Below are 13,252 nucleotides of genomic sequence, written 5' to 3' on the forward strand. Positions count from 1 at the left end.
ATACTTCTGCCTGGTACTTTTCTACTGGGCCAATAGTGGCTCACAGTCCTTCCGAGCTACAGAGCCTGCCTCAGGCAAGCACCAGCTAAGGCAAGGGCTCCTCCTCCTCCAGCCACACCAGGACCGGAGACTCAATGTTCAGGATGCCATCCTCAGATAGACTTGATGGTGCTCTGAAGGTCAAGGGGCTCATATTGTAAGTCCCCCTGTCTCAGCACATAGCCGAGGAGTGTCAGAGTTGGTAAAACCTCTGGATGCTTTTGAGTGCACCCTTTGAGACCTTGTCCCAGGCTCCCAAGCCCCTGGGAAGCAATTGAAAATTGGAGCAGAGCGGGGTTGGTGGGTATCCAGAGCTGTGAGCTGGGAACGTACTGCTGTCTTCCAGAGCTACAGTGCCTGGAGAGATAAGGAATACCTTGTGCTCTAACTGAGGTCTCCGACTAAGCCCTCACAGCCGTCAATGCAGCCTTGCTGTGTTTGACGTCATGACCATGGCAACCTAGGAATAGATTCAGAGTAAAGACCATTCTTTTCTGAGTGTGGAAAGTAGTTCGGAGGGGCAGGGTAGGCTAGGAGGCTCGTTCTGTAGATATGAAAAGCAAGGTTTCAGAAGTACCTCTGGTCACTCCAGCGTTAGAAGCCTCCCCGCCTTCCCCCGAGCTGGGGACTGAACCCAGGGCCTTGCGCTTGCTAGGCAAGCGCTCTACCACTGAGCTAAATCCCTAACCCTAGTAGCCTTAACTGATACAGGAATACAAGGATCTTCCTCTGGGGTTCTAGATCTTCCTCTGGGGTTCCTCGCAGCTCATCAACACTGGATCCCGTGCAGACTTTGTCAGGATTGGTCAGAAGTCCTCTCATTGGCAGGTTCCTCTGCTCACCCCAGGCAACCACACTAATGCTGCTCCCCTCCTCAGGTGTGGATCGACGCTGGAACTCAGATATTCTTTTCCTACGCTATCTGCCTGGGGGCCATGACCTCACTGGGAAGCTATAACAAGTACAAGTATAACTCGTACAGGCAAGTGTCGCGCTGGCGGGCCCGGTGAACGTTAGAAATGATGATTAAGAAAAAGAGAAGTAGGGAGCGTGGCTTCCTTGTGTTGTGATTAACTTACCCCCTGACGTGTGTGTAACTTAGGGACTGTATGCTGCTGGGATGCCTGAACAGTGGTACCAGTTTTGTGTCTGGCTTCGCAATTTTTTCCATCCTGGGCTTCATGGCACAAGAGCAAGGGGTGGACATTGCTGATGTGGCTGAGTCAGGTACGGTGGTGTCGGTGGCAGTGGTGGTGGGCACTGCCACCTAGTGTGTAAGATGAGTACTGCAGGCATGGAGCCAGACCCCAGGGGGATGGAGGGAGCCTGGCTTTTACATAGACATCCCCTCCCCCACCCCAAGACGTGCTCCCATACCTGAGTACAAAGACTACATTTAAAGGTATTCAGTACATTCTGGCCCACTGAAGGTGGGAGGAACAAGGGCAGTTGAGATGGGACTTGGTGGCTGCTTTAGTTGTGGTCTTCCAAGCCCCCAAGACTTCCCCGAAACCGCTGGTTTTAGCCATGGGAGTTGCTTTCCTAATTAAGGCCCAGGTCAGCCACAGCTAGGACACCATAACCAGCACTGCTGCCATCTCAGCCTTGGTTTCTGTGGTTTGCATTTGGCTCCTGGCGAGCTCCAATGCCAAGCCGATCCACTCTTCGGTCCTTCCTGTGTATGTTTACCAAACCTCACCCTCCCAGCCTCCTCCACAGTCACCAGGAGTGAGAAGGCAGGGGAGGAACACCACTCAGAGGCCATGACAGAGCTGATTTGAGATTAGGATATGAGGACACTGTTGCCTTTGGGGAGTTGGGGGCCTGTTGGTCCCATGTTGCTACTCAAGATGCCAACATTCACAGAATGGATGGTCACTTTTAGGGTCATGGGCTCTGCACAAAGTGGGGTTCTTCCTTAGCAACATGGGATCCAGAACTGCAGGAAAGATGGTTCTGGAACGTGGACTAGACTCCTACTACCTCATCATATTTTAGGGGTCTGGGCTTGAGTGGCCCTGTAATGGATAGGGTTCTGGGGTGGATATCCCCAAAGGCCATCTCCCACCCCATTCTCTTGGAGGGTGGTAGGGTGTTATCTAACCTAATTCCTCACAGCCCCTCTGGGGCCTTCTAGAGGCTGCCAAAGCCCTAGGCTGGGTCTTCCTCCACGACAAAGGGATGGTGTGAGATAGAACAGATTGTCCTTTGCTATTTGAGGTATTTTTGCAGATGGGGAAAGTACCCCAAATCCCTGCCATTCCCTTCCCTTGATCTCCTTATGTTTGAAATGTGAGGTCATCCTAGTTCTCTGGTCCCGAGCTTGGCATTGGAAGGTCAGAGGGTCCCTTGGCACTGTGTGTCTGGATTGTTTAGATATTGGTGTCTCAGCTGAAATCAAGAGCCCCAAAGAATGGGCTGTGTTCGGGTCAGGGCAGGCTAGGCTCATAGGCAATGCATCCGGTTGCTGAGTCTCCACCCACAACATGTCTGGAGAACCATCCAATGTGGCCATTTCACTCGATCCTCTGACCTCTGGATCTCAGGGACCGCTCATCCTCTGTCTGCTGCAGGGCCATACCTGAGGCCCTCCCCCAGTGTGAACTCCACACTGTGCGCACACACATACCTATTTTGCTGTGTCCCAGTTGGACACTCAGAAGAACTATTTGCCCATCCTCAGCTCAGAGGCTCCAAAGGCAGGGAAGGACCCGAGGGCACAGAGACTTCGATCATCATGGCCTCATGTGTTGGAAGTTGTATAGCAAGGGGCCCAGCACCTCTTCCAGCCCCTCTGTTCCCGCTTACACAGGCAAAGTGATTCCAAACCTGTAACTGGGTTCCACCAAAAACACAGAGGAAAATTGTTATGGGAGAAAGATGGGTCCACCAAAGTGATCTCTGTGCACAATGGGTATTTTCACGCCGTGCATGTAGTCAGTCAGCCCCAGTGGTTTTTTTTTTTTTTTTCTTTTATCCACTTCAAAGGCCTCGTCCATACTCTTTCCCCACAGTGATCTTTGAGCAGCCAGCACAGCAAGAGGGACAGTGACTCTAAGATTGGTTTTGGCAAGCACCATAACAAAGAAAAGTGCATTTGAACAAGGGTATCGCACAGCCAAGGGAATTCCAGACAGGACATGGTGTGCTATGCCAGCAGGGCATCACAGTGGCCTAAGTATTCTTGGCTCCTATCCTCCTGAGTTCACTGTGGTTGTAAAGAAGGGTGCTTGGCCCCTCTCCTGAGGCTGGTTTGAGAAAATCTCAAGTAAAGGGACAGAAAGAAGTAAACCGATTCTGTTCACAGTGCCTGGTGCGGAGGGGAGGGCTGGGGTACACCACGTTTACATCTGTGGTTACATCTATAGCCATCTTGTAGTTGGCTATAGCCCTGATTGCTCAGGCAGGTAGGTCCAGAGCTTTGAACTTCAGGGGGAGCCAAATGTTTTTGGTTCTAACTTGAGTCCAAGTGTGCTTCATGATGTCCCAGGTGGGAAGGTGTGTGTCCTGAGCCCCCTCCCCTCAGTCTTGCTCATTCAAGCAGCTTCCGGCTTGATAAGCAGCCTCGCCCCTCCCCCTCACAGAATCTTCTAGAATCACCTTCTAGCACCCACTCAGTGGCTGCCCCAGGTCATTGTTTCAGTAGGGTTTCTCATTCCTCAGGCTGAGCAGACAGCATTGTCCCTCTGCCACAGTTGGGGTTGTAGATGCTTTACTAAGTGAAATTTTTTTTTTTCAAAATTGGTTTGTTTTTGTGGACTCTTCCCCCTTCCCCTGTACCCTCCTCCCTTAAGCCATTCATTCAGTTTTGATGCTTGTTTGAGGTTTGCTTTAAAGGGTAAAACATCTTCCCCGTCTCCAGCAGTCTGGCCAGTAGTTCTTCTTGATTGGTTTGTTTTGTTTCTAGTAGTTGATTTTACTTTAGTTTGTCAGCCCTCGAGTGGGCTCAGTACCAGCTAGCTAATCTCCCCCAGGAGTCTGTTTGTGGGGGGTGTTTGCAAGCAGAAGATGTTTGTGTTCAAATGACCCTGTGAGAGGCGCTCAGAGTGGGCAGAGCGCTTGTCCCCCTCTGCCTCTGAGTCTGGCCAGATCCCTTTTCTGGGCAGTGGCATCCACTTCCGAGAATCTGAAGATAAAGGATCCTGGGGCTACCGACCTTCAGTTAGGGGAACCTGATGCCCCCAGAAGCATATAAACGAAGTGGTGGTTGAGGACTGAGATGTGGGTAGTCTCCTGGGCCTAGGCACAGGCCTGACTGGTTTCACCTTGCCTTGAGTGAACTTGGGTACACAGGCATGTCCTTGAAGAACCATTTGCCCTGCTGGGCATCTAAATTCTTTTTTCTTTTCATTCAAACAGTGTTTTAGCCATTAACTAAAAAAACAGAAATGGTTCTTTGCAAAGGAGGGTTTCACGAATCAGATAACCACGACTTTCCTTCCAGCCAATGTCAATGTGCCGCTTTGGTGTGTGAGGGGAGGGTCCTCCTTTGCCCAAATCTCTGGCTGCTTGAGCCCCAGATTCAGTCCCACTCCCTGCCCCTAGGACCCCGTGTCTATACGGGTGTAGATTCACTTGAGAGGAGGCCGTGTGCTGGATAGGAGACAGATGCTTACATGGGGCCCCTCCCGAGCCCCACTGGTCTCTTTCTCTGGCTCCTCCTGCATTTTGGGCTTAGGCGATCTCCCTCCCTACTCAGATGTGAGTGTTCTGTGAGGCCCAGGGATTGAAGTAGCATGGTGCTGATGTGTGTTCTCCTGTGTCCCCTCCCCGTTTCTCTCCCTTAGGTCCTGGCTTGGCCTTCATTGCCTACCCAAAAGCTGTGACCATGATGCCGCTGCCCACCTTTTGGTCCATTCTGTTTTTTATTATGCTCCTCTTGCTTGGACTGGACAGCCAGGTACGTGTATGTGGGGCCGTGGCGCTCGCCTGGGCAGCCTCATTGTGAGAAGCCATCCTTACCGAAGCTGAGGCATGTTCAGACCCTTCCTCCTCAAACTCCCACCTCAGAGGCTTCAACTTGATTCCTTCAGGGCTCTGGGTTGAAAAAGGCCTCAGCCCAGCAGTGGGAGGAGACCCTCCACCCCCAACGCTGAAGGCTGTTACTTCGAGCAAGGAGATGAGGGTGACTGGGTGTGTGGTTAAGGTCAAACTATAAATGAGAAATAGAAGGCCAGGACCCAGAGATACAGATATCAGAACATGCGTCAATCATTGCCTGGGCCACCACAGTCCCAAATATGTCCAGAAAAGACGAACCACATTTGGCAAACTGCTTTTGGTTCAGTCCAGCTTGTCCCCCATCGTCTGGTTGCTAAAATATCTGCCTGATCTGTACTTCCACTTTATTTCTTGGGTAGAACCCAAGGCTTCACATGTACCAAGCACACACACTATCCTGAGCCATGCCCCAGTCTTTCCCCCATGCTTCTGAACTACATCCTGCCCTAGCCCCCTGCTAGGGATAGGCAGTTCACTATCAGGGAGTGTTGGTGACAGCCAGCCTGCATCTAGCTCAGGAAGGTAACATCATTATGTGTGATACTGGCCACATTCATCTCTTTCCTCTGGGCCTCAGTTTCCTCATCCTGGTTAATGGGTACAGTTTGTGAAGCATGAGGTTCAGAGCCAGGTATAGAGAATTCAGGTGCCTGTGAGATTCATGGGGGCTTGGGTATCCCTCTTCCTGAAGTGTCTTTTTGTGGGATATTTTTCAAACTCCAAGAGGGAGACTGTGGTATATAGGGGGCAGGTGATCATGGGCTCAGACCAGCTATAGAGACTGGGAAGGCAGGAGAGACTCCTGTGTGGTGTGGGTTTCAAGCCCAGCTACTTCAGGAACAGTTCATCAAATTCAATAGGCTGTGAGATCAGTCCTGGAGACTCCTCATGGGAGACTTCCCAAGGGCATGGCCTCCAACGGCCCTGACAGGATGGGTCTCTGGGGACTCAGAACCAGTGGAGGTGAATCAGTCCAGAGAGGGGAGACAGCTAACAAGGTCAAGAACACAATGCAAGACTTGGCAGCTAAGATTAATGGAGAAGGCAGCAAAAACTTCTCCAAACCAGAAAAACAGATCCTTGTGGAATTGGTGATGGGCAGACGATGTTGTAAACAAGCCGAGGTTCTGTTAATGATTCCTGCTCTGAGAGCTTGCTTGGCCCTGGGAGCAGACCCCATGCAGTGCCTTTTAGTGGCTTTTAGAACATCTCCCAGGCTCAGAGGGGAAGAAGAAAACAAAAACACAAGTTAATAAGTGGCTAAGCGTGACATCTGTGACATCCGCCAGGGCTCCAAACAGGCCTTGAGGCTCACAAGTGGCTTGGGAGTGGGGGGATCTGGGCTCTGTGAAGGTTGTGTGGCTTGCAGCTGAGCCATAGGCTGAGTGGAGAATCTCGGGGGGCTGTGAAAGCTTGCCTTAAGATGTTCCTCTTTACCCTACTTTGTTAGATCAGGGCTCCCAAGGTTTGGTCCTTTTAAATGGCCTGATGGTATCATCACTGCGTGAGATGCCACCACATGCCCAGTGTCACACAGCCAATTTGTTTTCCCATGTGCAGCTCAATTGGCATTGATCCCCAAGCCCCGTGCCAACAGTTTTCTTTATTTGTAGTGCTGGACATGGGATCCAGGGCTTTGCCTATGCTAGACACATGCTCTTCTTAGACCACTGCACCCAGACTTTTATACGTTAGCTCCTGTCCCTGCCGTGCTCCCACCTCCGTGTCACAGATGCCCTTTCTGCAGCCAGAGAAACTATTTTGGCTCTGGTTGATAGCCATTCATCCTAATTCATTTCGTAGCTTGGCCCTGGAGCTGCCAGTTAGCCACTCAGCTGCTTTTCAGCTTCAACTCCCCTTCTGGCACATCAGTTAGAAGTCATGAGGTCCACCCCTCTCTCAGAGCTCTGCTTAAGAGCCTCTTGGTCATCTTGCTCCTGAATCCTGGCCTCAGAGTGGCTCTGTATCTTTGGGCACATGAATGGGATTATCTCTCTGTCCCTTAGGACACACGAAAGGGATCTTCTCTCTGATCGCGTCCATTCTTGCAACTCCCTCACCACCTCCCAAAGGCCTCCGTGGTTGGATCTTCCCTGTAGGAATGCCAGGGGGACTTCTCTCCCCAACCCTTTTTTGTCTTTTTATTTCAAGATGGCCTTTCATGTAGACCAGGCTGACCTTAAATTCAGTTAGGTCTGACTCTGAAAGTGTCCTAGCCTTCTGCCTCTCTACCTCCTAATTGCTGGGATTCCTGGTGTGCACCCTGGGCCTCTGCCTACTAGGTGAGCACTCTCAGGCACTTACATGCCCAGTCTTTAGCATTTTAATGTTTCAATGACTCAGAGCAGTCTGGGTGTGGCTCCTCTAATTGAAGTACTTCTGTGGCCCTCAAGCCCCCAAATGCTGCCAAGACCTTGTTACAGACTTGTATATTTGTGTGTTTAGAGACTGATAACTAGGAATGTTGTTGCCAGTATCATTGGGTAGGTGAAAGGCGATGTATCCAGAGGGCGCAGTTTTATGCCGCTGTTAGACGGCAAGATAGATCTTTGTGTAGGGACATAGCACAGTTTCCAAGGTAAATCATTAGGTACAAGCAAGATTGGAAAGATGTAGAGAGACTGATAATCATCCTAAAACACGATTTGCGCGCGTGCGCTCGTGTGTGTGTGTGTGTGTGTGTGTGTGTGTGTGTGTGTGTGTAAATGTTCCAGAATTTTCTTTATGTCTGGAACCAACAGGGTCATGGATTTCCAGTGGGGTTAAGCTACCATGTAAGTCAGACCTGATGTACCTTTAGTGCTCTAGATGGGGAAACCGAGGCCAGGCTTCACCCAGAGTCTCCCAACTGGTTAGTGCAAAGGTTGACCTTACCACACTGTGGCTGAGCAGCCCCTGTGAAAGGCCGGGCTAGGCATTCATTGCTTACATGTGTGTAGCACCAGCCTTGACAAAGGAGGGAGGCTGTCATGGCCACACCCCTCCCCTCAAGTGTGTCAGGGGGAGAGCTGGTCCTGGCTTCCTAGAGAAAGAGCTGCTCCCTCATGAGTCTCCAGCGATAAGGGTGGGAATGGCCTGAATGCAGCCATACTTCCTGATTTGCTTGGACCACAGACCACAGTGGCTGCCTGCACAGCCCAGGGTCTGGCTACGTGGATTTCCAGGTGGGTCTCATAAGATGTAGCCTAGCCTTCCTTCTGAGCTGCAGGCCTGCGTTGAGCCCTCTTACACCCTTCTCTCTCTCTCTGTCTCCCTCTTGCCCCTCAGTTTGTTGAAGTCGAAGGACAGATCACATCCTTGGTTGATCTTTACCCGTCCTTCCTAAGGAAGGGTTATCGTCGGGAAATCTTCATTGCCATCGTGTGCAGCATCAGCTACCTGCTGGGGCTGACGATGGTGACGGAGGTAGGTAGTTAGTGCTCTGGATGATGTGAGTTTTTCCCTTCCTACTTTTGGATTTCTCAGGGCCACAGGGGAGGCTGCAGCTGGGAGAGAGGCCCAGGGGGCAGGGAGGTTCTCCTTACCACACCTCCTTTAGGTTGGCCCCCAATCCCTATTCTGTCCAGCTCTCAAATGATCATGCAGCTTCCCCCTTATCCCCCTTTTTGAGATGTTGTGGTCAAACTAAGGTTGTGGCACTTGCTTGGCCAAATGCTCTACCATTTGTGTGGGTATCTGCTGAGGAGAATGTACCCTCTTCCCAGAGGGTGGGGACCATACTTAAATAGGAGGAAAAGAAGCCAGGAGCCTGGGGGAACAGAAAGGTTGAAGGCTAGAGGTTTCAGTGGCTGGGAAAAGGGCAGCTAAGAGGGCATGAGCCCGGCCTTCCCCAGAGCATGCTCCCATTCCCTCAGTGCACTAACATGCCTGAGGTAGAGTTGTCAATCACTACTCCGAACCCTGCTCAGGCCTTCACTTTTCTTTACCAAAAGAAGAAACTTTTAGGGAAGTGTTTGTAAGAACGCCCCCTCTGTGGCTGAAAAGATCTCTTGGGGGTTAAGAGCACTGGTTGCTCTTCCAGAGGCCCCAGGTTCAATTCCCAGCACCCACATGGCTACTCACAACCGTCTGTAACTCTACTCCTAGGGGCCCAGCATGTTCACGGTCTACAGACACGCCTGTAGGCAGGACACCTATTCACATCAAATAGAAATGAAGGTTATAAAGCACTAAGAAATGCCCTCTAAAGTCAGATAGCCTCTATTCACCGAGCACTGGTCCCCGCGACTCGGCTCACCCTGTGTGCAGAATTCTATGACCCATTGTGTTGCTAAGATGTGTTGTATTCTCCCTCAACCCTGTGTGTTTTGTCAAGCATGAAGTTGAATTTGTTATAACTGGCCTTGAACTCACAACAGTTCACCTGTCTAGACTTCTAGAGTATTTGTTGTAAACCTATAAGCCACTACAACACTTGGACCTGAATATTTTTTCCTTCCTTCCTTCCTTCCTTCCTTCCTTCCTTCCTTCCTTCCTCCCTCCCTCCCTCCCTCCTTCCCTCCCTTTTTCCCTCCCTCCCTCATTTTCTTTCTTTTCTTTCTTTCTCTTTCTTTCTAAAAAGTACCTGTATTTGGTCATCCTAGCTGTTGCCCATTTTTCTTTGGAATTAAAAAAAAAAGTATTGATTTACCATAGCCCTTTATAGATGAAGGGAATTGAAGACCCTATAATGAACCAACTTTATCTTCGATTTTTTTTTCCCTTTCTAGGGTGGCATGTATGTGTTTCAACTCTTTGACTACTATGCAGCTAGTGGTGTATGCCTTTTGTGGGTCGCATTCTTTGAATGTTTTGTTATTGCCTGGATATATGGTGAGTATAATGTTTGCACGTCCCTTTTCAAGCCGCTCATTTGGGCAGAGAATATAATGGAGACGCTTTCTTTGCCTGGAAGGTTCACTCCGGGTTGCTCCTTGAGCATGTCACAGATAATGCCACTGAAGGCACAAGATGTGAACATGTCGCTATAGATATAACACTGTCACCTCAGAACCCGTGGTGACCTACTCTGTGGCCCAGAAATGGTCCACTTGGACCTCTTAGAGAGCTGAGATTGACCACACCTAAGATGTGGTCTCTGTCTTAAGACTTCCAGCAAAAAATGCAGGTACCCAGCTGCACTGAGTGTCACATGGTCATGCGTGGTGTGGAGATACAGGCCTGGTGGTTAGAGGCGGTGACCCCTGCTGCATTGTTCCCCAGGGCTATTCTGGCTTTGGCTCCCATGTCACCGGGGACCCGCTGCTCTCTCTCGTAGGCGGTGATAACTTATATGACGGTATTGAGGACATGATCGGCTATCGGCCTGGACCCTGGATGAAGTACAGCTGGGCTGTCATCACTCCAGCTCTCTGTGTTGTAAGTTTCACCCCGGGCCTGACATTGTCACCTTGTGATCCCTAGTTCTGTTTAGCATTTCCTATATTCTATGGGCTCTGATAAAGTCAGCTTCAGCTACAGCTGCGACAGTAGGGGCATGTTGCAGTAGGGGTATATTGCCTTGGCTGTGTAGGGTTTTGTAGGACTGATAGGAGTTTGTGAAGAAGAAACAGGAAGGGCAGTATCAGGGACACTAGGCCAGGCTGCTGTCCTCTGTCTACCACCTTGGAGCTAGCCTTGAGGTTTTGCATGGGTACCTTCTCTGAGGCTTGTTCAGTACCATTGAGCTTTCACAGCAGATGCTGGCCAATACCCTAAGGACCTTCATGCATAGGAGTTCCACCTGTACTGCTGTTCCTGGTCAGCACCTTGGGGAGTCCAGATGTCCCTTGCTTTAAAACCAGTGCTTTGTGATGAACAGGTTCTCTCTCCTGTGACCTCTATTCCCAGGCCAGACCTAATAGACATGCCAACTCACTCCCCTGCCAGGGCCTCAGTTTCCTTACCTCACTCACCGTGTCACCTCTTTGACAAGGATACTCTGATGTGAGACTTCACCACTGAGGCAGGTGACAGTTTAGAATCCAATGAGTCTGACTGTGGCTCTCGGCACACATATCCCGCAACCAAGTTAAGAGACCACAGACAGCAACTGGAGGGCCAATCCAGGTAGGGTTGCAGTCAGCTGGGCTCTGGCCAGTACACCTGTCCTTGTTCACACTAGTCTATGCCTGGGGTCCATCTCACACGGACCTCTGATCTCTACCCTCTGGACCAGAGGTGGACTGCACTATGGTGGCAGAATGAGGCCCCCTGCTGGAAAGGCTAAGTAGAGACCAGATTCACCCACCTCTGGGGCTCACTTCAAGGAAGCTACAGCTTTCTAGGCAGAAAGCAACAGAGAAGGGTAGGCCCCTGTGGGCCAACTGTCCTCACCATGTACCACCATCTCCCATCAGACCTTATTTTAGGCAATGAGCAGTGGATCATTTTTGCCATGGCACCCTGTGGGGTGCCTCGTTTTCTGAGGAGAAGGATACAGGGCAGTTCCTCCAGAGCCAGAGCCCCTCTCAAAGGCAAAGGTAGACTCCACATAGCTGTAAGGTTCAAGGCTCACCCCACCCTTCAGGTCTACATCCTGTCCCTGGGACCAGACCGTGGTGTGCCAAGAGATAACGGCGTTTAGGCCACTGGCTGCCGGGCTCATCCATGCCTTTGGCATTTATGGTGTACCTGCTGTGTATGCCTAAAAGTCACATCTGTGTTAAAAGAGAGAAGCTCTAGAGTGGTGGCTCTTAACTCCTCCTTCCACTGGGGTTGCCTGAGACCATTGGAAAGCGCAGACATTTACAGGATGATTCACAACAGTCAGACAACTGCAGTTATGAAGTAGTGACAAGAGTAATTTTATAGTTGGGGTCACCACAACTAAAGGGTTGCAGCGTCAGAAATGCTGGGGAGCCAGGGAAGGATGAGCAAGTGACTTGGCCGATTTGCCCTAGTGAGGTCCATAAGGCATGATACCACCCCATCTCCATAGTAAGGATAGAGGAGAGGCCCTGCCCCCAGATAAAGTCCACACTGCTCTCAAATGCCTAGAACCCTCTGACTGCCCCGTCTCTCCACAGGGATGTTTCATCTTCTCTCTCGTCAAGTATGTACCCCTGACCTACAACAAAGTCTACCGGTACCCTGATTGGGCAATCGGGCTGGGCTGGGGCCTGGCCCTTTCCTCCATGGTGTGTATCCCCTTGGTCATTGTCATCCTCCTCTGCCGGACGGAGGGACCGCTCCGCGTGGTGAGCATGGGGCATGGGTGATGGGAGGTGGAGGACAGTCAGTGTCAGTTTCTGTGTGATGTTAGACAAGATACTCACCCTCTCCGAGTGCCAGGTTTTCTCGCACCCCATGAAAGGCAGTAGATCTAAGGAGGGAGTATGCTGTGGGCACACAGACAGGTACCTTTTTGGTGACATTTAAAGTGGGACATGAACTTAGGAGGAATGTGCCCAATACAGTATGAGGTAGAATATGGTCCTGGTGTGGGGTACAGAGGGTCAGTTGCTAGGCTAGAGATGGGACAGAGGCCTCATGTGCCAGTTAAAGGCTGTGGGAATCTCTGTTCTGAGTCAGGGCAAGAGATAAACTCTGGAGAGGAAGCCCAGTACTGCCCAACCATGCCACCCTCTGTGCCACCACCTCTGCCCTGCTCCCAGCCTCTCTGACTGTCGTCTCTTCACGGCGCCCCCTCCCTTCCTCCAGCCCCCTTAGGAATTCTTCCCACAATGTGGGAGCTTCCAGGCCTGGCAGTCCCCTGCTCTTTCCACGAAATTCCTTTCTCAGAATCTCCTTTAACCTTTGCACCTGGGCCAGCTCCAAGGCCCCACAGTTTTATTTTGGGCTGTTTTTATTCTCTTACAAAAAATATCTGGAGCCAGGATGTCCTGGGGCCCTGGCTCCCCCTTGAGCTGGCCCAGGCTTCCTCCTGTGGAGGGGGCTGTGTTGGCTGGGAGAGGAGGGGAGAAGAGACAAGGAAGGAGCCAGGGCACCAACAGCTTCCCTAGAGTGGGACTGGGACCCCAGCTCTCCCACCATTAAGCCAGAATCAAGGCAACCATCTCTGTTGTTAGTGCTGAAACAGTGGACTCCAGACACACAGGCAGCTACAGTGCCTGCTCTGAACCCCTGAGCTGGCTCCTAGTGCCCTGAGCCAACTCAGGTCACCCTAGAAGGTTATTCGTACCCAGACATGAATTGGGCTTTTCAGGGGTATTTAGAGCTATGTTCTGGTTATAGTTTTTGTAGTAGTCACTAAGTTGGGGTAGGGTCTATT

At 51.0% G+C, this 13,252-nt stretch overlaps 1 protein-coding gene across 13 annotated transcripts in view; it reads left to right on the plus strand.

Annotated features, from left to right (window-relative positions):
* Slc6a6 (solute carrier family 6 member 6) overlaps positions 1–13,252 on the plus strand; it is a 73,795-nt gene that overhangs the window by 54,810 nt on the left and 5,733 nt on the right. For 8 of the 13 annotated variants that reach the window (XM_087656314.1, XM_087656319.1, NM_017206.2 and 5 more), the window contains 7 exon segments: positions 918–1,021; positions 1,142–1,266; positions 4,827–4,939; positions 8,308–8,445; positions 9,750–9,852; positions 10,298–10,398; positions 12,048–12,218. In XM_087656314.1, coding sequence (XP_087512440.1) covers positions 918–1,021; positions 1,142–1,266; positions 4,827–4,939; positions 8,308–8,445; positions 9,750–9,852; positions 10,298–10,398; positions 12,048–12,218 — 855 coding nt within the window. 13 annotated transcript variants of the gene reach the window in all.

The sequence above is a fragment of the Rattus norvegicus genome, chromosome 4 (assembly GCF_021556685.1).
Source record: "Rattus norvegicus strain SHRSP/BbbUtx chromosome 4, alternate assembly SHRSP_T2T, whole genome shotgun sequence".
NCBI lineage: Eukaryota > Metazoa > Chordata > Mammalia > Rodentia > Muridae > Rattus > Rattus norvegicus.